Here is a 27,579-nt window from a genome sequence, read left to right on the forward strand (position 1 = left end):
TTCCAGTGCCAAATGCAGTTTGTGTTTCAAATTAACTAAAGTTCATTACTTTACAATTTAGGTAGGAGCTGCAACAAACTGTTCACCAGCAGTCCAAGCGATAGTATACAAGCCCCTCTAGGATCCCTTGGAAGAGCTCCTGATGAGTTCACCAATGTTTGCACATTAACCTCTGGGTGAAAAGCCAGCCGGAGGGATGCGAGAACTCCACCGAGCCCTCCAGAGCATGACACAAAATGATGCAAGTGTGCGAGCTAGCAGAGAAAAGATTTTGTGAGCCCAGAAAAATAATAAAATGTTTAAATCCTAAACTGTTTTTCTTGAAGGTTTATCCAAAATCTAGCCCTCCTTAAGCCTGTGAGTTTGCAGAGCATTGTCAATAAATTAGATCATGCACACAAGGCAAGGATTTCAAGCCAAAAAGCTCTAGCCCTGAGTCGCTTAACAGCAACATTCCCCAGAAAAACGACTCGAGATGAAACATGAGATATGTATTAATTATCAATGGTCTAATAGAAAATTTAATGAAGACAAGTATCTTCTTGCACTTTATCCACGATAACGATGATAGTACGTCAGCGAGGCGCATACCTTACAACGTGGTGGTGAATGTCAAGTCTGAAGCCATTACAGCAATTCACCACAATAATGGCCAGCCAATGCATGGGCTTGTAGCACTTAATCAAAGTAATGACATCCGTCCACAATTATTTATGTTATGGTAACAAAGAGCTGCCAAATGCAAAACAAATGACATGAGGATTTGCAAGAGAATTTCTTCCCGTAAATTCTCCTTAGGTTATGCTTAAAGGCCCTCAGGATGGAAGTCCGTGTATATCCAGAGTCATATCAGAACGGTGGGGTTATTGTGCCACATTTTACTGCCTATAAGCAATGAACCCAACACTATCACCAAAATGAGCTCTTCAGCCAACAGAACTGTATCCATATCATTTGAGCTGGCCTTGATTTACACCCAAGAGTTATCCTCAGAATTTTACAAGAGAAAAAAAATTACATGGAAGACAACCTTTGCTTACCTCTGCCTATCAAGGAAAACAAAGACCCAGCTGTATTAACACTTAAACATGCGTTTGACTTGAAGTATATGAGCAGTCCCCACTTACCTCAATGGGCTTTGGATTAGAGCCATTATAATTACAGACCATGATTCTCTATTAAGTGCAGTACTGTTCTTTCAGGGGCATTTATGTGGGTGTTTGTATAAAAACACTGTCAAAAACTAAAGAACACCAGTAAATATAAAATGGCAATGTTCAAGTTCAGATGTAATGAACTAATTTATTTTTTTTAACACTACATCCAACTGTTTTTCACCACTCACAGATGTCACTGGAACAACTTGAATACAAAAAAAATTGCCTAAGAACAATAAACTACACAGACCAGCTAATATTGATTGCTTTAAAAATGCCCCCTGTTAAACTAAATAATAGCCAAATCTCACTGCAGTAAATGTGCCTTTATATCATTAAATGCTAATTTAACAGAAATGTGACTGCATGGTGAAAAGCATGAAAATGTTGGAACTGAAAGATTGCTTTTTTTTCCCCTTTGCATTATACAAGTCTCCAAATTAACACCTGAAAGAAGAAAACAATAATTTCATATTAGCTGGCTACTTAGTCACACAAGCCAAAGCTGAGACTAAGCTAAACTCTAGTACGCACTTTCCAAAGTGACCTGTGTCTCTGAGAGGGGAGGCTGGAGGATGCCCCTCACCACAGGCTCTGGCCACCCTCAATGACCAGATTATGGCCTGTCATGTAGTCTGAGGCTTCTGAGGCCAGGTAGACGACAGCAGCCTGCAGGTCGGTGGTCTGAGCCAGCCTCCCGGCAGGAATGTCCCCAATCCAGCGCTGCACCAGCGGCTGCAGCTCTTTGGAGCGGATGAGTGGCGTGTCCACGATGCCCCTGCAACAAGAACACACCCCAAGAGTTTAGGAAGAAGAAAAGGCAGCACTTACAGGTGTTGGAGATGTTAGTTCGGAAGGAAAAGTGTGGAATAGCACAAAGGAGATGAGATGAGCATATCAGACCTGCTCTGCCTCTGCAGAAAGTCAGGACGCAAACTTCGACAGTGCTTCTTTCCTGTAGTTGCCCTTCACTGCTGATGGACAGCTTAGAGGTTTCCTTTAGAGTAAGTACACATGTATTATCTTCTTAGCTAATAGCAAACCCCCTTACTTTTAGGTTACTTAAAATCACCAACTTTTTCTTCCTAGAAAACAAGAATGGCATTGGAACCAAAAGCACCTTAAGCTGGATCTGTCACATCTCTTCAGAACTGTTGTCCTTCTACCAATTTCTCTTCTTATCACTCCGCAGCATAATGTCACGCAGCATGTTTGTGTACAGCCCCGAAAGTGAAAACAGATCAACTTCCCATATGTCAAAAAATGAGGGAAACAAAAGCCAGCACCAGACACCTTCCGCACAAAAAAGGAGAGGCAGAGATAAGCACAGCACAACCAGTGCAATCCCCCTTAAACCAAACCCCAACAAGTCACACCGATTTACCTGTTTTGCCTTTTTTACATTACCATATATTAAAACTCTGCTAAGTACATTTTTCTCAGGTGCCCTAAAAATGAGTGATGCTGCAGGAAGCACAATGCAGGGCTAACATTTGGCTGGCTTTTATGACTTTAACTGCGACTGATTTGTCATACTCCTCCTTAACAACATATTTGTATTTTGTGAAATGTATAATTTTTTCAGCCCCTGAACAAATATATTTACATAACTGTGTCTAACGAGAAATTACATTTAACTTCTCAGAAATGACAATAACTAAAACCTGAACTGCCAATTCCACTTCATTAGTGTGGTAGAAATGCATTCCAAATGTTAATAAAAATTCCAACATGCTGATAAATTAGCGCTTCTAAGGAGCATGTGACACCTTGGTTAACATATTCAACCTCAATTATATTTCTCTTCAGCACCCTGTTATCTGGAACCTTTGCTGGCAATCAGAGGTGCTGTTTTTCAGCGGCCAATTTTCTAGATAATGTAGCTTATCAACACTGTGGGTAAACTTGCCAATGAAATCAGGCTGCACTGAACCACACACACGCTAATTGCATCTCTTTTTTATGCATATTTACAGACTGTCACTTCAAAGAAATCAGTGGCCCATTGAGGCAGCCAGTTAGCTGGAAGAATTGCCTCTTGCAAATGAAAATTAGCAAACAAGCTAGTGATAAATATGAAATGAACAAAGTATAAAAATACTCGTTTTGTTCTGAAACTTCATTGGCATCCCAATTTAGACTTCCAAGGAAATAATTTTTTGAGGCAGACTGGATTCTGGGTATGAGATCTACCTTTTGTTTTAAATAAAAGCTGAAATCCACTATTTACTCTGTTACAAAGTGGAACTAATTCAGATTTTCCCCCAAACATTTCTGTTTGCACTAATCAGGCAGGATTTAAATATCAGCTTTATTTTTTATTGCAATTGTCAGTAAAGAGCAGAACAGTTCAGAAACACTGAGCAAAGCAGCTCATTTAAGTTCTGGCAACATAACAAAATCAAGCACATTCCAGCATAGGACTGTGGATGTTTTGCTTATTTCCTTCAAGCACAGTCCCCTGCTCTCTCTCCTTTCTTTCCCAAACTCCTCGAGAACTGGTTTTCTTCAGAGAGAAATGTGCTTTGAGCAGCAGACATGAAATGTATTGGGCTCCTTTCCCATACGTGACTCTCACCGTGCTTACAAAACCATCACCATCATCATCACTCTGGCTTTACACTACCAGAGACCAGAATAAGATCCATATGACTTTCTTTTTTTTTTTTTTTTTTCATTTGCAGACATATTTTAACCCCAAGGGAATGCAGATTAGGGAGTAAAACACACAATCCTCCAGTGCAACAGACTTTGCTAAAAAGAGGACATTTTTCAATCTGTTCAGAAAAATGATCTTTGGTCTGATCACTGGAGCCTGACAATTGCTGCACTGTGGCTGTCACTGGACCTTTCTTTACATTCACTTTAAGTAGCAAAAATATAGATGTGTAACCAAACTTCATTACAAATTTTTGTTATAGAATGGAGAAAAAATATAGCACAAAACTTAAAAGTTGCAAACACACATACTGATGGCACTATAAATATTAGACATGTCATTGATACTACACATCTTCTGGGAAAGCTTTGGTGCCAAGTTGGGCAATTTAATGTTGTTGAACCCTTTTAGGCAGATTTTAGTTGGCTTCTAACCAGTTCCAGCAAAGACAACTGCCAATGCATTAATTCCCTACCTCATCTCGTATGCAGTGCTGAGCCTATCAGTACTTTCTGTTGCATGTCAATGTAATATCAAACTGCTGGTTCCTTAATGTTAGATATGAGCATCAATATTTCATTATTGATACACAGGACAATTTGAGACATTAGGGGGAAAAAAAGATCGAAAAAAAAAGAAAAAACAATTGCCTAAAACATTTCCACTTCGAGAGACACATTAGGAAAAATATCACTTACCAGATACTTAACTAGAATTGTTACGTGCGCTCAATCCCCAAATGAGAGCAAAAAAAGATTCCATCTGTGTGTAACTTGATTTCTTTCAGATGAGTTATTAATTTGAATGAGTTAAGTACACTCCACTTAATCAGGAAGTGTTTAATCACAAGATCCACTTAATTGGGACATCTCCCAAGGAATTAAGATTTAAGTCCAAAGATACTTACCAGCAACGACTGCTGCTTAATGGGGATAGTAATGCTTCTTAATTGGGATGCCTTCAGGTGATGCTGGGGTGCTCCTTCTCCTGCCAGCTCTACCTCTGCTTCCCCCCTGATGAGGTGTACCCAAAACCTGCAGTGATTCTTCCCTACATGCTTTCTGACTGCTCATACCCATGGGGTTACCCACAGATACAGCATTGGGTGCCTGCCTTCATGCTACCCCAGAGGACCAGGGCAAGATGCAGGGCACACAAAGCCTCTTTGCCCAAACCCATATCCCTGCAATTCACCAGCAGGGAACATGGTTCATCCCCCAGGACTGCTGAGCTTCACTGGGTCTCCAACAAGCTGGCCTGGCTGCAAGTTGACCTTAGGATCAAATTCCAGCTGTCCATCCAAAAGGTCATCACGTTATGCTCTTTTCATGTCTTGCAAATCAACAAGGGAGCAGCAATTAGCAAAAAAAAAAAACCAAACCCCACAAAAAAACCCAACACAACAACAACAACAACAACAACAACAACAACAACAAAAGGACACTTATTCAGTGCAATGGCTGCAAAAATGAAGTGTTCCAATGCAGCACATGCCAAAAAATCAGACACTGTCCAAAATCACCTCCTCCATCACACCCAACACACCTCACATGTGCTGGGACCAGCAAAGAGACTAAAAAACGTGGGCAGCTGGGCATCAGGCACCAGTCAGGTTACAAGGCGAGGGCACTGGAAGGGGGTAGAAGGCACTGCATGTGGCAGAAGGGCTGAGCACAGTTTCCACGACAGCAACAAGGTAAGTCAGCCAAAACATCCAGGGAGTCTCAGCCACCTTATCCCCAGGCTTGCTTGGCCAGCAAGAGAAGCCTGAATCTTCAATTTTATAAATGCAATAAATTATCCTAAGAACTCTGCCATAACATTTTATGCATTGCTAACTTTTATGCATTGCTCTGCATAAGTTTTATGCACTCATTAAGAAATTAAGTTGATAAAAAGTGACCAGATAGGAAGAGGGGGAAAAGGCCAGAAGGTTTGCATGGTGAAATAATGTCTAAGGCCAGACTGGAGCATTTGGACCTTCAGACAGAGGCACGTTGAGAGTGCCTTAGAGTATTAATGCAATCATGAGTGGGAGGGGCAAAGTACTTAAGGACCCAGATATTTTCCTTATCCAGAGATGATCTTGGGGTACCATCATGCCCCATCTACATCTGTGCTCCTCACACTCCTCAAAATCCTCTCCTGTTATAAGATGACTATGTGCTAGGTTGGACATGGATGTGCAGCAAGACTTGTGCTTTTGGGAGACATTTCAACCCCTCAAAGTATTGCAATGGCACCGACACAGGTGCTGGAGCACTGAAGTTCCTGCCCAGTGCTGAGTACTCAGATCAATTGGGTTGGAGATGTCCCTGTGTCTTGGTGAGTCACACCAAGAGACAATGACACTCGGGTCCACAGTTCTGGGAATGGGTCTAAATATGCCCTAGAATGCAGTTTCACATCTTACACAGGTAGAAAGGTAAACATGGATAGTTATTCACACTGAAGCATATGTGGCTTTTGCTTATGGTGATGAGGGATCTGAGCTCTAAGAATCACTGCAAGCTCCTTCCAGTGAACACTGCCCAGAGCTCCCCAGGCAGCCCTGTCATGAGGGGCTCAGCCAGAGCTGTGAATGGACAGGAGGAAAACTCTGTCCAACTCTGGAGTCGATCAGTCTGGGTTCTCAGCTGCACTAGGGGACACTGCTCTGTCCAGGACAGGGGACCACAAAGAAAGCAAAATATTTGTCCTCTTTGTGCCCTTTCTGGCTATTCCTCTGCAAAGAAACACCCCTTCCTGTTGTGGGATTTTGAGATCATCACTAGAGTTTAAGACAGGTAAGGATGATCAAAATGCAACTTTGTTTTGGCTTGAAAATCAGAAAAAGAAACATGACTAATTTTTCTCCATGCTCTGACAACTGCCTCCAGAAACATAACTTCTTCAAATATGAGTGTATGCTCCAAAATTGTGCCAAACAATGCATTTTGATCATTTGGAGTCTATTTTTTAAATTTATGTAAGCCCCTTCAAAATGGGTAATTCCTCCTCGAAAAGCCTTCTCTTCTGTAATTGCTGTGAATGAGGCTCTACTATCCCACCTCTGTTGGTACAGATTACTTGTGTGTTTTCAGACACAATTCCTGCCAGGTCCTGCTGAGCTTCCCTAATTCCCTTCATCTCCCCTGGCTCCTGAAAGCCAGTGTAAATTCACTAGCACTAGTTGTGGGAACACTATAACAGTGCTGCTAGCATTGGCATGGGGAAAATCCCATTAGGATGTAAGATGCTGTTGAAAGAATCTGTGGATCACATGGAGAGATGGCTGGAGTCACTGGTATAATTAGTAATAAATAATCATAAGGAAGACAGCGAGCACAAGCGAAGAGAGAGCAGACCGGCAGTAAAAACAGAGGCACTTGCCATTGAGCACTGTGATTTTTTTTTTAACTCCACTTTGTGGATTAAAATATGTAATTTGTTTTCCCTAATTTGATGTACATTATTATCTTCATTATTACAATTTAACTCCTGGGTTAAAATCCTGCCCTTCTTACTTACTCTGATTGACTTCAATGGTCTATGGAATTTGACCGCTTCCAATTAACGTTACCCACTTGGGTTTCTGCTCAGCACTATCATGCACTGTTAATTGTTTAATAAAATGACTGGTTTTGGTATGTGTGCAAGAAACAGGAAGAGATGGAGTATATCTAGTAAGAAAACTTTTCTTTGTGAATAAGTACCATAAAACATAGAGCATGAAGTCTCTAAAAACAAGGAAAATTTAATTTGTAATAAATATATATATGTGTACAAAACTACACCTAGCCTCCTGTGACTATCACAGCTGAACAGGAGCTCAATTACAGCAATACAATGTAGCTTTTAAAGTGCCTATATATTTTTCTCAATTGGAAAGGGAAAAGAAGTATTGTCTATTAAGTGTCAAAAACCTTTTCTTTAACCACATAAGGCTTGGACAGACTAAGGAAATATTTCATCTGGAAGAGAAATGCTAAAAACTACCCTTCACATTATTGGAAAACCTATTATCAAATGCTAAAACCTCTCCTTAAATCCCTGAGTATACACAGCAACAGAGCAGGTTTGGTTCTAAGTATTTAAACCTTTGTTAAGGAAAAGACAACATAAAAAGGGATGCAATCCACCTGCTAATTAGAAACTTTATTTGCTGAGACAGTGTTCATATGAGCTTTGTGAAACATTTCATTCTCTTTGTAGTTTCAAAATGAGACTGCATTTTACTTACGGGGAAATGCAGTTGACTTTTACTCCTCTGTCAATCCACTCGGTTCCCAGTGTCTGTGTTAATTTTACGACCCCAGCTTTGGAGACGTTGTATGCCAACTGCTTCTGTGGGTGTGGGACTACAAGGGGTTCAGAAAGAGAAAATTATTTATTCTTCCCAAATTAGGATAGCTTAGGCAATACACGGACAATTCCCTGCATTGAGATGAACTATTTGACATTTTCCTTGATAGGGGGTAGGGAACAGCAAGAATTTAGCCACCTACCACACAAAACTAAACATCTAACTATTTTGTTGCAGCAGCTGGGCTATTGGAAAACAATGGAGAAAACAAAAAGGAATAAAGAAATGTCAAAGGCTCCATATTTGGGCAAAGCCAAAACCCATGAATTTAACATAGATATGCAATAATTGGCTCCTCCCAAGAAAAATAAATAATCATATACACACATGCACATTCATATATTATACATATATATGTTTATATTCTTGTGCACTATAATATGAATATAGTAACATATAATGACAAGAGATTATAGAATTAATAATATGTGTTCTGCAGAATATAGTACATAAATATGATTTATGATATTGTATATATAGTACATTATGTGGTATGATACAATGTAATGTAACAAATTGTTTGAGATGACATTATATGATATAATATAAGTACATAATAGATTTTATATAACATATTATATATAGCTTCTTGGAACAAATTATTCTCCATAATTTTTAAATTATCCATAGTCTGAAGCAAACACATCACATTATCTGGCTGGTGTTTGTGTGGATGTGATCACAGGTGCATCCCAAAAATTCAGAACACCCACCACTTTCAAAATCTGAAGCTTTTGAAAATGTTTCAGAGATGTCACATGTCAGTCAGAGACATAAAATGATCACCTTGCTAATTACAATGTTCAAGCTTGTTAGTGCTGTGTGCTCGGTGGCTCTGCCCCTCACCAGCTCAGAGAAAGCTACTTAAGGACAAATCCCCAGTGGGTGTAAAGTGCTTTAAACCCATGGGAGTCAAATCAAGTCAGTTCAGCTATTGGGATTTACACTCACAAAGTGTCTCTCCTTGGACTTCCCTGGCTGCCATTAGGACTTCATTAAACAAATCTAGTGCGAAGCACCAATCCATAATTATCTCCATATCGGTGCTGAGTGTCACTTATGCTAACTCTTTTGGAGGGAGAGTGGGGAAAATCAGGGCTAAATATCAGTAGTCATAAAGGCAGGCAATTCCAGCCCGTGGGGTTGAATGACACTGAACCCAGGAAAAAAGGCAGTCACTTGGTTTGAGTAAGGCTCAGCCAGCAAACCCCAACTCATAGCATTTTGATAAAAACACACAAGCAGCACTGGCAGATAGCATTAAATTTGTCTTAATAAATTAAGCTGATGCATCAGTTTTAGATCACTCCTACCCATGGCATCCCAACACACCCACCACTGCTTTTATTGACTGAAACTATTGGGTTTGCATATGCCAATGTAAAGGGTGGAAAGAAGGTGATAACTGAGATATCCGAGCTCTGAAAGAGCCAAAAGCCGTGCTGCAAATTACTAAGCATGTGAACAAGGGCCTTTGCCTTGAACATGGATGTTTTTTAATAGATTTAAAGCTCACACGTGATGGGAGCAACAATTAGTGTTTCTGTTTTTCTGCATATGCTGGAGGTTTGTTCAGAATTCAGAGGCCTTTCCCTTGCTACAACGAGCATTACACACCACAGCCCTCCTCTGCCAGCATTTATTCTGTGCTCATTTTTTGTTCAATATGAAATAATTTGCATTTCGACCCACAGAACTGCTTTGCCTTCTCTGTGTGCCTGTTGCCCCCTGACGCAGCGCGATGTGGGGGCTCTCAAAAAGATGTGGAACGTAATTTCTTGATTAATTGCCATGCAGCAGCTCCAAGTTGCATACAACTTTGGTAGTTAACCTTGTAACCTCCCAAAAGCAGCCCTTTGCTAAACTTTCCAAACATGTCTTTCTGTGATAAATCATTTGGTGTTTGCTAAGAGGATGGAAGTTCTGGCACCGGCTCTGCACGTGGGTGAGAACAAGTTGCTGCAAGCTACGAGAATGAGCGTCTGATTTGGGGTGGGTGCTGAGACAGGGTTTTTAAGTGTCCTTCCACATACATTCTTTTGTCTTTATAAGAATATCTAAGCCAGGTAACTCAGAAGATGAAATTTCTCCCTCCTGAGACATTTGGCCCCTCTCAACTGGAATTGCTCAAGAAGAAGCCAACAGGCTGCAAAGCTCTGGCGCTGGTTGGGCTTTCTGCAGCTGAGCGCCCCACACCACCTCCTCTCCCCTTACCCATGGTGGTCTCTTACAAACAGAAGAGCAAATCTACAACCCTTCAAACTCATACAAAACCAGACTAGAGGCTGTGAACAAAACTATGCCTCCTGCAGTGTCACAAAAAAAATCTGAACTGTTAAGGCTTCTGGGAAGTGAGGACACTCACTCTTGTTCAAGACTGAGATGACAGGAGGAAGCAGATAAAATCCTGTCAACATCAGCTGCATTACATTTTAAACATCTGTGTCCTGGTTTTGGCTGGGATAGAGTTAATTTTCTCCCCAGTAGCTGCTACTGATTTGAATTTAGGAAGGCAATAATGCTGATAACACTCTGATGGTTTGGTCATTGCTCTAAAACAAGGACTTTTCAGTTCTCGTGCTGCCCGGCCAGTGAGGAGGCTGGTGGGTGCAAGAAGCTGGGAGAGGACACAGCCAGAGGGATATTCCAGTCATATGGCATCATGCTGAACAATAAACCTGGGGGGAGTTGGCTGGGGAATCTGACTGAGCATCAGTCAGTGGGTGGTGAATAACTGTACGGTGCATCATTTGTTTTGCATTTTCTTTTATCCTTATTATTATGATTTTCTCTTTCTTTTCTGTCCTAATAGACCATCTTTACGTCAACCAACAAGTTTTACCTTTTTCCCTAGATTCTCTCCCCCATCCCAGGGGGCAGTGAGCAAAAGGCTGTGAGGTGTAAACCACAACAACCTGACACTCTGGTTTTGCAACCTCGTTCAGTGCACCAGGCTCCCAGCCTGACCTTGAAGCAGCCACGTAATGCTAATAAGAGGTGCACATAGACAGAGAAGAGCAGACCACTTACCACTAAAGATATTCACTGTAAAAATTACAGCTCAGAGTTCCACCTGTGTGAACTGCCGAGCTGCAGCAGCCTCGCCGCCGCTGCTGGAGCATACGTCTGGAATAATTCCAGTGAAATACCAGAATCAAAATGCACATATGCAAAATGTATGCAGCTTATCATCAATTAATTAAAACTGATTCTGAGCAGTGAATCTGGAAAAATCACAAACAAAAACCTCCTTATCCTGTGTCTCCTCATTTTCCTGTATCTCTGAGGAAGGACTCAACCTACAACAACAACAAAAAAAATATCCCCTTAACTATTTCTAGAAACATTTCATACTATGCCAGTTGGCCAACATACTTAAATAACCAACCAACCAACATATTTATTTAACATTCAGCAGATGGACATGATATGAACATCGTGGTTTTCAGTCGTAGTTTCATAACTACTAGATTTTTTCAATGCCAAGATTCAAACAGGTTCAGAAGGTAAACACATCTCTTCATCTCTTAACTTTTGGCCTAGCATGCATTAACTTTTACTGACATTTAAATGTATCTTGGGAAGACCCTTCCAGGCTGCTCTCAGGGCTGCTTTCCAACGTTCACTCCTGTTCCAGGACCACTACTTCCCTCAAATGTGATCCCCAGGTGAATTCTGGGCTTGTCTCACAGTCAAGGAGATGCAGCCCCAGGCTGGGTCTGGGATGGATGCACTGGTGGAATGGCATCACCTCCCAGCTCAGCAGAACTGTGCCAAGGCCCAGTGGAAAAGTTGGAAAATTACTCTCCTTCAGCAGTGGAGACCATTGCTGGGCTGCAGTGAGACTGGGAGCAGTGTGCCAAACCAGCAGATCCCCAGCTTGTGCCAATTCCCAGAGCTTCCTAACTTTCTCCAGGGTGGAATACCTCCCAGGAAATTGTGCTTGGTAACAGTGATGTGGATGGTGACAGCCCAACTGCAGACCAGAGCCTGACTGCACAGAGCAGAGCAGGAAAGCCTGGTGTATTTGAAATTTAAAACTCTACATTCTTTTCAAAACTACTTTTCTTTGGGAGATTTTGTAACTTTACAAAGCTAGGGTGGAGGAATGGTGCCTGTGTTTAAGCAAAAGTAAAACAGCTGGTAAAGACACTTGAAAAAACATTAACAACAACATTATAAATGGATTTTTGAAGAAACATTTAAAGTTACTGTGCAATAAACTGAGCAGAATGTCATAGAATGTCAAACTGGGCACAGTAAAAATAAACGTTATTCCGAAGGAAAATAAAAAGACTGCATATTTATGTAACATTCAGCAGATGGACATGATATTAATACAGGGGTTTTCAGTTGTACTTTTATAGCTACTAGATTTTCTTGCCTAACTTGGCAACCCAAGGCACCATTTGATTTTTGGATTTGGACAATACTGCAACAGATGTCCAGACCAATAAAATAAACTCCTAAAGGGCTATGCTTAATTTGTGTAATTGATCAATTTTTGTTACATGGGCTTCAGCTCACCAGCATGTAACTGCCTTCCAGATTAGCTCAGCAGTAGGGATTTCATTCCATATGTTACAATGGTTTATTGGTGCTTCTGATGACACTGCTGATTCAGCAGCATTGGTGCAGGCACCTGTTGGTAACAATAATGTTATAAACCCCATGGGTACTGAGACAAAAACTGGCAAAAAATCTTTTGGGTGGCTTTTAAACATCTTGGAGGCTCAGCTTCTGACACACCAAGGAGTTTGCCTGGAACAGTGGGGAGATACCAGCACCTTTCCCAGGCCATCCATGCACTGGAGTCAGGGAAGGTGACTCCACCTCTTCTATAAAAAGTAATAAGTGCTCTAAAACATTGAGGACAGATAAATGTTGAAAAATGATATCAATAAAAATTTTGTAGTACATTTCCTCTAATATGAAATGTCAGTGATTTACTCCTTCCCAATACAGGTTTAATTGATTCAAATAGCATCGGTAGTAATTAAAATATGGATTCTGAAGCACAACTGTTAGCTCTCATCACTCACCTATTAAACTTGCCATAGATGCTGTGTTAATTATCTTCCCATATCCTTGATTCAGCATAATGCGGCCTGCAGCCTGTGACAGAAATTAAAGCAAAGACCAGTGACCCTTTCTGTGATTGTGCTAATAATGACATGATAATAAATTAGTCTTCACTTTTCAGAAGAGTTGATGTGCTAACACATTTTTTTATGCACTTGATATAAAAACTTGGTACAAAAATGGTTGATGCAAGAAAAATCCTATTGCCATTTCACACTTCTTCACTCTTAGCAATATTTTCTCAAAGTAATCACTAATTTTGAGAATGTCCCCCAAAGCTTTCTGGTTTTCAGGATGAGTCAAATAACCACCCTTCAAAAAATTTTGGCCATTCTAAAATGCCTGGGTTTGGGCAGCCAGTAAGTACCAGCTGCTTTTGAAAATATTGACTGAAATATGTAAATGGAATCTGCAAATCTTTTCTTAACTCTACCCAAACTAGAACCAATTTTTTTATGTGTTCTTTATTGTGTTAATAGGTCTTGATAAAGTAAATAGAAAATTACTACCCATTTGCAAAATAAATCAGTGCAGCATTTCACACTTACTTGGCAGCACAGAAATAATCCTCGTAAATTAACATTGAAAGTTTTGTCCCATTCCTCAAGGGAAGTCTCTTCACTTGCAGAGTTCAGATTGATTCCTGCATTGTTGCAAGCGATGTGAACTGTGCCCCAGCGAGCCACAATTGAATCCACCATCCTTTGCACATCCTCGGGCTTGCTGACATCCACTGTCAGGGCAAGGCTTTTAATCCCTGCGTTAAAATAAGAGTGATGAAGTCAGTATAGGAATTTGCAGGGAAAGAAACAAAAACTTCTGGTTTATGATCAGTTATTAATGCATATAAAGAGATATTTTTATATATATTTTTATATCTATTACAGTATTTCATATATATTCCACCTTAATTTGTTGCTGCAAAAATTGTACCAAAATGTGAGTTTGTTACTTCAATACTGTTATTATGAAGTTGCTGACAGGTACCAGGTTTGTTTGTTAGAGACCAACCCAAAGCCCAGGTGTGGGAGGGAAGGCGGCCACTCCAGCAGGACGAAGCTTGGAACACTGCACCATCTTCTGTCCAAACCCTCAACTGCAGCTTCCCCATCCATCAGCAGATCTACAGATGCTTTTTTTATGCCACGTCCCCCTAAGGTGCTCCAGAAATCAAATTAATTCATCCCAAAAGTGCTCTCTTGATGAACTACAGCATCTAGGCAGCTGAGAGTCTCAGACAAAACCAAACCAACTTTAGTTGGGAGGTAACTGGCAATACCTGCAGGTGCACAGTTATGGTAGTCAGATTGTCTAGCCTTATTTATTGCAAATCACACTACCAGAATAACACAAAAAATTACCAGATTTGAAACATGCAAAAATGCTTTTTCTCTTAAAAAAAAGTTCAGCTGCTGACTTGCACCAGTGCTGATCCATAAATAGCTTAATTTAATTTAGTATAAAAACCAGCTTTAAACACCCTTATTATTAAACAACATAGGCAGCCTGCTGAGGAACCTGAAGCCAATGGAATGATACTCATCCTGAAAGCCAAATAAGGCTCCACCAATAAGGGATGTGGTGAAATGGGTCTCAGCTCAGAAGGAGGGAGGCAGCCACTGAAGTTGGAGCACAGATCAGCAGCCTGCAGGCCAAGAGTGCAAGCGTAGGAAGTTACGGCTTTTAAAGCAAGATTTTCTACTTCTATATGAATGGAAAAATTGTTTCACGTTGGTCCCTCTTTCAGATCATTCTGATAAAACATTTAAAAGAAGGCTTAAACCTATTCTAGGAGGAGACTCTCCCAAAATGAAGCTGAGGTGGAGGCTTCTATGAAATCAAGGCAAAGCAGTAATTTCCCAGTGGTATTTGAAGAAAATGGAAGGAAAGAGGCTTTTGGATGGAAAAGTTCCTCCTCATCTCCAATGCTTTTAGGAGCCTGCCAGAGTACACTTCCCTCAGTGATGCTACTCTGGGGTGCTCCCCACACCAGGCCATGGGATTTCCTGTCACCTTCAAGTGATGACACAGCCCTATTGGCTTCCATGGCAGAGAAAAAATACAGTCAACTAAAATACGAATGCACGTTCTGCCACAAAACAAGACCTCTTCTTTTATCTCAGGTTTTATGCTAAATATGCTGAAAAAATAAGAACAGCCAGACAGCCCCCGTTACTCCTCCTAGTTGTTATCAAGACATGTAATGCACAGGGAGTTGCTGCAATCTTTTTTCTCCATTTACAGACAAAACGGGTGCAAGCGTGTTACTAATGGTAACAGAGAGACTCTTCACCTGCCCTCCAACTCTCACCCCATTTATAGCTTCATCTTATAAGATAGTTCATAAAAACAAGACAAAAGGTGCCAGGCATGAGTGTCTAGTGAAGAAGCAATGAAGACACACTCACTTCAAACCAGAGTCCCATATTTGACCTTAATCAATTCAGCTGATGACCCTGCACTCTAAAAGAGGGGAAAAAAACCCCACTTTCTGTCTCTCTACTGTCTCCCCAAACAGCCTGTTAAAAATCATAAATAAATTATAGAAAAATAGCTTCAACTCTATAGACACAGCCAGAGGTAAGAGACTGAACACACAACCATGTTGCTGCATGTGTGACGGAGCCAGTGCATCTCCACAGCCCTCAGTTTAGTTTTATGATGCCCGTGGAGGCAGTTTTGTGATGAGAGCGGCCGGAGAGGAGTCCAGTGGCTCTGTGTTGGAGAGACACCAGTATGCCAAACCTGCCCGAGGTGCCCTTCTGCAGGGGACATGAACACATTGCCCTGCCACAGGATTCATCTCTGGTCTCCGGGTATAAATGGAAGTAACACGTTGCATATAGACAGGAAGATCAGGAGTGACATTGCACAAGGCATTTGCATAGTTTACAGTGAAAATGCACATTTTAAAAATCCCATCAGGCTAATTCTTCCCTTAGGGTAGAGGCAGCAATTCCCCCTGAAGACAGAGGTGTGTGTAGTGGAAGGTAACCCTTAGGATTTTTTGGTTATGTTTCATCATTTTTGGTTCTTCTGTCAGGATCTATTAGCAACTGTTGAAAGAGGTATTCACACAGGACCCAAAAACAAAGACCCCTGTAGCCAAGGGACATACACGTGAGCTGTCTAACAAAGCTAAAACTGAGATCACAGAGGTTCTGATGTTTAAAACTCATCATGAAATGAAGGCACCATCCCAAAAGGCAGAAAAGGGCTCCTTGGTATAAGAAGCAGAACAGCTCTAAGCAATCTAAGCAAAATGTTTTGAAAAAGTATCAGTATCAGAATGACTTGGGGCACTGCATTTCCAACTTTGATTTAGAGATCTACAACCATTGAGGGGGAAAAAAAAGTCACAGCTCCTTTGTCCTTATTATAGCAGGGGAAATATGTATTAATACTACAATTGCTTCAATTTACTCATGTGAATATTTTCACAGTAAAGCTAGCTGAACCTTTTTGTCAAAATTTATTTCCAACAGAGCATGTTACTTCTTTGAAGCCAAAATGTTTCATGGAAATATATTGATTTCAACAAAAGTTTTCAAGGGAAAGCTTCTGAGGTCCAGGCTAGACTCTCTAGTTACCTCTGGAGAGAAAGAGATTGAAAACCTGACCTCTTCAGATCCTTTCCAAAAACGGGCATTTGGATATAATTCCCTTTCACAAAAGCATTACAAAGTTTGGGTTTTGTTCCAACAGGGAATGACAATAAATTTGAAACCTCAAAAACGGTCATGAGATGGAATAGACGTGCCCTGACCAGCTGCACTGGTCAAGTTGATAGATAATATTTGACCTCAAAGGATAAAGATGTGTAAAGAGTGAGACGTGAGATTTTCTTTCCTTTAGACTGCAATAATGTTTGCTATGCCTCATGACCTCTCCAACTGCAGTTTGGAACACACACCCCCTGCCTCCTCTGGGCTTACAGCCCACTGCTGAAGGAGCAGAGATGTAGGACAACCATTGAAGGATGATCAAATTCCTCCTGAAAATGCCCTGGAGATAAGTTAAGTTAGTTTTGCAATAGGCTGTTGGCATCCAAAGTCTCATGGCTCTATCAAGTAGCCCATTTCCATCTGAATAGTTCCACTTGATATGCAGGATCTCACAGGGAAAAAATGTCCAAAAGACAAGTTAACATATAGGGCAAAGCTACTCTGTGCCAAGGCCATATGGCTTTGGTGCATAAGGGATTGAAAAGCTTCAGGGGAGGAGGGACTGGATGAGTCAAGAATTTGTAATAGGAACTGGACACTTTCTATTCTAGCTCATTATTTGGGATCAGAGCTTTAACCATTGCCCTGATGCTCAGTGTAAAGTGTCTCCTGCTTACCAGAGCTCTGATCGTACAGGCAGGGACATTTTGTTTCAGAAGTTCTCTGGGGAGGCTCAGGATGGTATCAAAACCAGAAATGCATCATTCCTCACCCCTTCCTGAGACTAGGTGACAGAAATACAACTGCAGAGTCTGGGTTTGCAGGAGATTATGGTTTCTAGCGGCCCAGTCCTTTTTGGAAGTCAGAATGGAAACAAATACTGGCGACTTAATCCAAAACGGAAATGTGAAAGTTTCCTGGGTAAAGCTCCATCTTTAGAAAGAATGGAGTACTGCACTTTGAAGAAGGCTCAGGTGCAATCTCACAAAAGGAATTATAAAATGAGTAATACTTCCTTTCTGTTATAATTTAAATTGTATTTCCGGGGAGGGGGGGGTTCCCCTTTACAATTGCCATTTGTCATGGCTATAGGGAGAAATTCAATTTTATTCTACCTCTTCTGTTTTTACTGCTAAAACAAAAGTGACTTGTAGAGGATGTTACTCCTTATTTGGGATTTTAGTTATTACGTCTATTAGCATTTTGTCCCTATATCTGACCTTGAATGTATGTTTGAAAGAGGGTTTCACAAATGACTTTGCTTCAGTTTGAGGGTGCAATGAGGGGTTCAGGCTGGCAATACATCAACTTTGTTTTGGTGTTTTGGCTCATGGTCCAGACATGAGGTATAAAAGTGGGGGTATGTGAGTTTGTAGGCCATGTCTGTCACCCATCCATAGTAAAGCCTGAGGTGGTGCATTATTTACTCTGAGAAACACCATCTCTCTTTGTTCAGTGCTGGTTGTACAGATCTCACTGGCAAGGGGTGACCCTTCTCTGTTCCGATCAGCCACAGCTCACCGCAATGGGCACTCTTGGGTAAGAATTTTGTTTGGATCTCTTTGCCTCTCTAGTTGAGTTTATATTGATAAACATCTTGCAGATGATGTGGTATCAATGACTGTTGAGGCAACAACTGATATCAGCCTGTGCAGGAGAAGCTTTGAGACCATGGCATGAACACTCTCTGCTCTAACCAGTTCCACATCAGAGCTGAATGGAAGGTCAGGTTTGAGGAATGAAAGTCACCCATTACAGCGCTCATCACAGGTCAGTCCCATGCTTACCTTTGAGGCTCAGCTCACACACCACCGCCTCTGCCTTGGCAAGGACCAGATCCACAACAGCTACTTTGGCACCAGCTTCCCCCAAGGCGTGAGCAAAGGCTCTGCCGATGCCCTGCCCTGCGCCAGTGACAAAGGCCACCTTGCCATCCAGACGCAGCCGGTCGAGGATGCGCTGCCTGTTATAGCCCCAGAAGACGTCATCGCTCACCACTTCCTTCTGAAACAAAACACACAATAAGGGGCACAGCTCAGAAAGTGACAACTGTGACAACTGTGAAGGACTTTGCCTGTGAGAACGAGGTGGGAGCAGGAGGAGGGATCCATGTCTTCTTGGCCCATTAATTAATACAAAAAGTGTAACTAATCCAAGTCAATATTGGTCTCAATAGGAGCATTAAGGTGCCAGACAATAGAGCAGAAGGGCTGTGCTTCAGGGAGATGCTCTGGCCACTCCACTTACATGACAGTAGGGCATGGCATTTCCCAGCCTGGCTTCCCATGGAAAATGGATCAGGTGCATTGTCTTAGAAGTTGACTGATTAAGTCTTCAAGTTCTTTCACCCCCCAGGGCCCAACCCTGCCCTCAGGCTCAGCTGACTCCAGAAAGACACAGAGGCTAAGAACAAGGCTCCAAAGGCAGGATTTTGCTCAAGCAGAGTGCAATCAAAATATCTTCACAAGGCTGGTGCACAAATAAAGATATCAGCCAATAACTTAAACCAAGCTGTCATCTGATCAGCTGCCATCCATCATTTCCCCCTAACTGGAATCAAAGTGGAAAATACAAGATGTTTAAAATATTGAGTTTGAAATGCCAGGAATTACCAGTGGGTGTAGCTTTGGGAGAGATCAGAAACTGCAAAACCATCAGGATGTTAGTCTGGTTTTACTGAGTTAGGCCATTGCGATTCCAGATGGGAATTTCACTACAGCTGGATGATGCCCACTACATAAAACAGAGAAAAATAAAATCACCGCCTTCTTCATAGGACAAGCAAAATCTAAGGCCATCAAAATACTCAGCTTAGAGAGCATAAGAGGGTAGGTACTTGTGCTGCCTTGGGCCAAAAAAGAACTATTTCAGAAATATTGTATAGGCTCATTACAGCTGGTCCTCAGCTCCATCTGCCCATATCCCCCTGCATGGCAAGGATTGGAGAGCAACAGGCACAGACATCCAGCAAGCAGCATTCTCCCCACTGTGGAGATTCATCACAGGACCAGCTGATCCAAAAGTCTTTGCACAGAATCAGCATTTAACAGCTTTAGTGTAACCCTGGACTAGTGAGACTAGAAGATTCCAAGCCCTAAGCTGGTAAGTCCATAATGCACAGCTCTCTGTGTTTGGATTCTTGACACAAAATCCGTGAAAATTATTTTGTTCTTGTCCTCATCAGAGAGGAAATACCCACCTTGGATTCAATCACTGCATCTGGAGGTATAGGGATCCTTCGAATGATGCTCAGTCCACTCTGCACAGGTAAAATTACCTGCAAATACAAAGTATACACAGTTTTCAACTGCTTTGTACTTGGCTTTCTGTCACCCGAATTCCACTGATATGAAGGACAATCCTCAGGCCATAGTAGCTCTTCTCCTGCTCCTACTCTTAGGTGAAGTTGCTTCCAACACTAATGTCAGGCATTTGTATTTGCTCACATGTCTCTTTCAAACTCACTGCCTCCACAAATGCCAGGAAAAAATTACAATTTTATCTCTCCAGTTTCCAAACCAGTGCCAGGTGCTGAGATTGCTGGTTTTCCACTGTCTTGATAAGGCTGTCATGGGGATATTCCAGTATTACAGTAAATCACAATAGCAGTACTTTGGCATTCTCCAGCATTTGTTAGAATATCTGTCCTTCACCCACAGATGAGGGTGCAGGACATGCATCATCATGAGGAAACCTGTGCTCAGTGTTGCAAATTCAACACAGTATCACAGTGTTAGAACATCAGCTATGGAACCCACACGCTATTTACATGCATTGAAGGGGTAACAGTGAGATTCAGAACATGGAAAACTGTCATGAATCTTTCCCTCATGTACAAAGAAAAGCTGTTGCTCCTGGAACATTGGCTATTAGTTGTGTTGATGAAAGAATAAATACAGAACCACAGGAAGTACCTTTAGAGGTGTCTGGTCTGCACGTAGACAAAGACCTTTAAGCCTGTGAGAAACCAAAACACTTTGGACATGAGCTGCACACCTCTGTGCCATGGGGAGCTGTGGCAGGGGGTGGGTGGGAGGTGGCAGACCTCCCTTATCTCATCATGGGACCAGCCTTACAGTGCAGGAGGACAAACAGGAATCCAGCCACCACCACAGTCCCTCTGCCACCCCAGAGCAGCCATGGCATGAGAGTGAGCTGCTGGCTGCTGTCCTGGGGTAGCATCAGTCACACCTGCTTTTAAAGCCCTGAAGGCTACATGTTTAATTTTGCCTCTGAAACCACACTACATTGTTTGTGCATCCTATTGCTTCTCTTTTTTTTTTTTTTTTCTCCTGCTGGAGTAGGACTTTGTTGACTCCTGTTGTGCTCGTGATGCCCTACAGCCCCCAGAGCCTTTAAAGCAGAGTGGTGGTTCTTTGGTGGTGCTGTTGAGCTGATTATTCACTCTTAAGTGCTTCCCTTTTATCTTGCCTTTAACACTCTGTAAGATATAGACAGAGTAGGGACTATTCCTGAATATAGAACTCATACCTAGAGCTCAAGTGAGGTGAATTACAATAAAATCTAAGTTCATTTTAGGTCCTCTGGATAATGGCATCAACAAAAGAAAAATTTTAAAGAGTGCTTTGCAAAATCCATAGATACAGCACCACGGGCACCTTAACCAATGGCATTGCACTAACCTGCTCAACACGAGGATCTGAATTAATCACTGAATTTAATTTTCTGACAGCAAGTACATTTTCATCAGATACATTCTCCAGGTAGACTTGTCCTTTCATGAGTGTATTCTCTACACAGATCACTGCATCCATTCTCAGCAAGTGGTTATCCATGACAAAGCTGTAGTACTGAACAGCATTCCTTTGATCAGCATCAATAAAGACTATATCAAAGTGCTCATCCTCAGCATGTAATGCCTGGAGAAAAAAAATCATGTTGGAGAAAACACTAATTATTTACCTGAAAGTTTAAAGTCTTGCCATTAAAATACCCTTTATATGAGGCCCAAACTAGAGGGAAATTTATTCCTTTAAAGTAACTCTGCTAGAATTACTTCTGGAGATCTTGGGAGTTTTCCATGCTTTGCAAACAATTCTTCACCAACAAATCTCTGAACTTCTCAAAGAAAACCAGTATATAAAAGAGGATGGCTCATCCCAGCTTGTGGTGTTGAGTCACAACAGAAACATCTGCATACCTTGAGTCAAAGCAAATTGATCCATCAGGGTAAGGGAGAGGACTAGCATCAAACTCTGCCACTGAGATGCTTCAGTAACTTATCTCTTCTCAAAAGAGCAACTGTCAACAAATTGAAGAGTGGCAATTTTATCACTCTGAGCTAAAAAAGGGGCATAAAGAAGAGCTGGGAATTGCAAACTAGTGAGTCCCACTTCAGTAGCAGGAAGAGTTGAAATCCTAATTAATAATAGAATTATAAAGCACATAAAAGAACAGGTCACAATATAGATAAAGAAGCACAACCCCTATGAAGGAAAATGATGTTTCTTTAATCTAAAAAAATGCTTTGGATGGCTCAGCAACAGAGAGGATAAAAGAGAACTGGCTGCTATCATCTAATTGGATTTTCAGAAATGTGGCACACCTTCCCTCCAAGCAGGCTGCTGATGATAATGTATAAAAGTGTTGATGGATGACCAGATGGGAGCCTTTACAGCCTTCTCCTGTGGCAGTTAATGCACTTGCTGCCCAAGAGGCTGCTATGGAATATTTCAGATTCCATCTGGGACTATTTAACTGCATCTGTGAGCGTTGTAATGAAACAACAGCTCATCCACCTATCTCGGCAAGCTGAAATGCTTTCAAGTCTTGGCATTTTGAGTGAAAAGAGAAACAATTATGTTTTCCAGAACTCACTGGTTCTACCACAACTTTTAATGGCACTTCTTGCATCCAGATTTCCCTTTCGTGTTTGGAGACATTGTGCACAAGGAGCGATAAGCAATCCCCTGAGATGTACCAGCAGAAGCATCAATAACAAATAGCAACAGAATAGGAAAAACTGGGGGTTTTTTCTGGCACTGAGGTTGATGGCTCCCAGAGATTGCAGGAGCATTTCTGAGGCAGGGAATGTGTGGTTAAGACCAGGATGTATCAGGAAGCGGATCACTGAAGCTCTGAATTCCTCTATCGTGCAAACTGGTGTCATTGTGAGGTTGTTAGTGAGGAAATTAAGCCTGGATAGTCACATTTAACTGCAGATTCTTGATAGCACAGAAACTCTGCCAAAAGCATTCATGAGTCCACATTTAGGACACCTTTAGGTACTATATTATAATGAAAGAAGAACTTAAGGCCAAATATATGCTAGTTTATAATAAATGTTGCAGAAATTGGGACATCTGGTTTCCTAGGATTCATCTTTTCATTTTGTGACCAGTAAGAAAATTTTGTCCTGGTTCCCTCTTGAGCCATATTGGGGGAAAGCAGCAGGAACATTTTTGCTACTGTGGAAGAGCAACTTCTATCAGGTTGCACCTCAGCCAGTCTGGCCAGTATAGATACTTCAGGAAGGGTCAGAAGATGAAACCTGGGTGGAGGAGCCCATCAGGAAGAGGGATTTGAGGTCTCATTCCCCAGGGAGAAGAGCCAAAGGCAAATTTAAGTAATTCAGCATGACTTATCACTACTTTCTGACTTGTAACCTTCCTGGGTGGAGGAGGTGGGGGGCAGACATTCAGAAGCAGATGTGGACATCGCTGAACATATGTTACTACTGCTCTGTGGTATGGCTCCCTAATGAAAAAGAATCTTACTTTTATGCATTGGCTTCATTAGGTCCATATGGAGTTGTGTGGCTCTTTGGATATTAGCTGGACTTCTCATTTCAGCCCCCTTTCCATACTGCCTACCTGCTCACAGCTTATCTCCTTCTTATCTGTCTTCTGATACAGATAAACCACCTTTTAACTCCACAGTTTTCATCCCAGGAGGGTGCCTGGGTTGGATATGTATCCAGGGCATGCCTGCCTTGTCCTTGGATTGCCTGGGTGTGCAAGGCCATTGTTTCTAAGGGATTTCCCTTCTGCCAGTTCAGCAAGTCCTGAATAACCAGCCATGAAGGTCACTTGGGCACCTTTCATTTCTTCCAGATACCCAGTATCTGACACCTGTAAGAAATTGCCTGAGTTTGTACTGGGTTCTGCCACCATTTGATCTTGTTTCTGAAGCTTCGAAATTGCTGCTGCATTTTCCATATTTAGCTGGAAACAGCTCCAGGACTTTTAAGAGGAATCCATGAAATTCCTTGAACCAGCTTTGCCTCTAGAGCAGGAGAAAAGCAGTCACAGGAACAGGAAAGTCCTCTGTTTTCTGAAGCTCCTTGACTGGCAGAGCCCAGGTCATACAAACTGGTGGTCACTGTGGCCAGGGCACCACACTAGAGAGGATTTCCTCACTGCCAGCAGCCACTGCTGAACCAAGACAGCCAGAAAGTTAAAAAACTGCTCTACTACTAGCTCTGACTGCAGACCCAGGCACTAGAAAGGTGGGTGCAGTGGCGAAGAGGACAACTCCTTGCTCTCCCATATGGATGAGGGGGCTTGAGAGAAGGGACTGATGATCCTTGCCCTCCCAATACAGACTAGGCCAGGCCATGCCTGGGACCTCAGAGCATGCTGGAGATGCCATTGTCCTTTGCTTGGAGAGAGTCAGAACCCAAATGACTCCAACTGCAAGTAAAGCTGAGATCCAGAAGGAAATAATCAGGCTGCAAAATATCCTGCTGAAACTAATTTCCTGAGTGTTTACAGTGCAATCCCTGCTCCTTGCTATGGAGTCATTGTAGATGGTAACAGATGGCAATGAGAGTTTTAATTCAGAGCAAACTTGGCTAAAATTAATGCTTTTGATTACAATGAGTCATTAACTTCCTTTTGGATTAAAAAAGTGTAACACTGCATTCCATGGAGGAGATGCACCAAAAGAGACCATGAGAAAGGGCACAGCAGCAATGCTGATGGATACAGCCAAAGATCAGGAAGAGGACACCCTGAAAAAAACCCATGAATGAATCTTTGCCAAAGCTCAGAGAAAACCCAATTGCAGTCCTTCTCAGAGACAACTTAAGGCACACACAAACTCAATCAGGAAAAAAATGACTGCCCAGTTCCTTTGATATGGATCATACAGTCAGCATATTTGTAATAAAGATGTACTCAAAACTTATTACCTTCCCTATGCCTTGTTCTTGACCTAAATGTAATAGCAATCCATCCTTAGGGTCCACAGAATACATGAAAAAGTACAGCTTCCTTTTAAAACACCATTAGAATATTTTACTGTATGTGGACATACACTCTTGTTACTCCTAAATGCTATTCTATTGAGTACAGTTTATATTCACCGGCAAAGCGAAATCTCTAGGGAAGCCAGAGAGGGAATGCAATTTCTAGTAATAACAGCTCACAACAGTGAATACTATCCACTTATCCCCACAATTTCCAGCTATTTTGGACTCCTTTCTGAATTAACCTTTCATATCAAAAGGAGCAATTCTAGAGCACACTAGAGACTCCGACACAATTTCATGCATAATTTATTCACTCAGTTCAACATTAAACGCAGAGTCCTTGACTTCGTCAAGGTGGATTCTGTTGGCAGACTTCACAAGCAGCAAAACAGGAGAAATGAGATCTGCAGCTCAACCTCTTCACCTATTCTGTCTGCTAAAAGGAAGGAAAAAAGAAGAAAGCAAACCCCGACATGCTTACACAATGCCCTGCAATCAGCAGAATCGGCTGCAAACACGGTGTTATTTTTTGTGTTGCACTTTCAATTTTAAAATGGAAGGATCAAAATCATGGATGAGAATAATTTCCCAGTAGTTTGCATTCTGTCTGGACTCACTCCTGCAGCCATTGTTCAAACAAAAGTCCACTGGGAATTGAAAGAAACTCTGTGCAGGATCAGGCCCTTTCTGGCAGCAGATTCATGGCAAGGCATGTTATCCAGGCACAGCACAACAGAGTTTAGACTTAAGGACCTTGTTTGGAAATGTTTTCAAATGCTGGCCCAGCAGATATAGAAAAGAGTTAATTCCCAATGAGAGCACCCGTACCTGAGACTGAGCCCAAGGAAAGCTTTCCCTTCAGTTCACATTTCAAAATACTATGTAAAAACTACTGAGGCTCTTGGGCACAGAGGTTTGTGCCATGGTGTATGTGAGCTACATGCTTTGATGGAGACATCACCTAGCTTGGAAGTGTCTATCCCTCACCTATGGGAACAGTGGATTTTTATCATTGTGCTCTCATGTGCCAAATGAACCCCACTGTCTACTTGAGCTCTGTGGTTTCTGTCTGACCCTCAGCATCCCCTGACAGGTCAAAATGTCAGATATTTTGCAGCTGGCTGTGGTTTGAGACAGGAGGCAGGGAAACTGGCTGATTCTGCCAATGCTGTGGGATACTGCAAAGGAACATCAGGAGGCTTCCGAGACCCTGCTCAGGGTGCTGTTTTGGACTAATGTGCTGCCTTTACACTGCTCATTCCCAGACCTGAGGAGCCATAGTTTTAGCTAGAAGAGCCAGAGCCACCTGGGTCCAAAAAACTCCACTCTCTGAGGCACACTGACACAGATGTGTTGCATCCTTGTGGCAACTGCTGCAACATCAGGCAGTTTTCCTTGTAAAGGGCATCAGCAGCAGATGTGGAGGCAGCATTGGACACATCCTGCAGTACTTGGATGGTACTCTACCTGAGGCTAGGATGTAATTTTTGGGTGAATCAGTTTTACACCAGAAGGGAGAAATTATACACTTTCTGGCAGTTTGGACTTTCTGAACCATAGCTTCAAGTAGCAGAGAAGGAGTTCCATGACAGGTTGTTAATCTATGTATCATATAACATTTCTGTGCTTTGTGCAGTGCAGCAAGGCAAATCCTACTCCCAGGAGTTTGCAATACTGCAAAAGTTTGAGGAGCAGCAGATAAGCAGAAATCCTGCTCTATCACACTCAGATTGAAAGCAAAATTCATCCATCATCACCACAGCAAAAAAGCTGTATCAAACACCAAAGGGCAAGTGGTGGGTGACCACCTCTGCCCTCTAATTTCTCCAAAGAGACAAGAATGAAACCTTGGGCTGCAAACACTCTAGGCAACAAAGACAATCCTTGCCAGAGTTTGTTCCAGCTCTTCAGAATCTCACAGTGCTGTTCAGCAAATATTAGCCAGCTCTGATGTAGACCAGCCTCCCTGCAGACCATGGGGACAGAAACGTTGTTCTCTGCCTCCTTCATGAAGCTGCGCTGTGAGAGCTGAGCTGTGCCACCCCCATCCATCTCCCACCTGTGACTGCCTTGTCCTCCTGCCTTTAAGCATGTGCACAGAGCAGGAGAGGAAGCCTGCTGTGTCTCCAGCCTGAACTGGTCATGTGGGAGGGAAAAGGCAGCATTCTGTTCACAGTCTGAGCCTCTTCTGTGCATCCAGGTGTGTCCCCATGTGGCTGCCCAATTCCAACCAGGCAAACTTTGAGAAGCCCAAAATGCCACGGCACCAGAGAGGCCACCAAATTCAATGCTTCAGTATTTACAGTCATTGTAGATTAAACCTGTAGGAAAATCCTGATTGTTCTGATACCAGTGACAAAACATCTGCCACGCTGAGCAAAAGTTCATAGCCCAGTGCAGAAATCCTGCACAGAGAGGTGTCCCCATGCTGGGATCTCTCTCCTGCCAAACACAAGCAT

General features: G+C 42.1%; 1 protein-coding gene across 1 annotated transcript in view; it reads right to left on the minus strand.

Moving 5' to 3' along the window:
- Window positions 1–1,294: 1,294 nt before the first annotated feature.
- LOC139669239 (D-threitol dehydrogenase-like) overlaps window positions 1,295–27,579 on the minus strand; it is a 30,574-nt gene continuing 4,289 nt past the window's right edge. The window contains exons 4-10 of the mRNA XM_071549676.1: window positions 21,552–21,788; window positions 20,108–20,185; window positions 18,696–18,909; window positions 13,792–14,000; window positions 13,204–13,276; window positions 8,039–8,156; window positions 1,295–1,935 (exon numbers count right to left, since the gene is read on the minus strand). Coding sequence (XP_071405777.1) covers window positions 1,740–1,935; window positions 8,039–8,156; window positions 13,204–13,276; window positions 13,792–14,000; window positions 18,696–18,909; window positions 20,108–20,185; window positions 21,552–21,788 — 1,125 coding nt within the window. The 3' untranslated portion in view covers window positions 1,295–1,739. The remainder of the gene's footprint in view (window positions 1,936–8,038; window positions 8,157–13,203; window positions 13,277–13,791; window positions 14,001–18,695; window positions 18,910–20,107; window positions 20,186–21,551; window positions 21,789–27,579) is intronic.

The sequence above is a fragment of the Pithys albifrons genome, chromosome 3 (genome assembly GCF_047495875.1).
Source record: "Pithys albifrons albifrons isolate INPA30051 chromosome 3, PitAlb_v1, whole genome shotgun sequence".
Classification (NCBI taxonomy): Eukaryota; Metazoa; Chordata; class Aves; order Passeriformes; family Thamnophilidae; genus Pithys; species Pithys albifrons.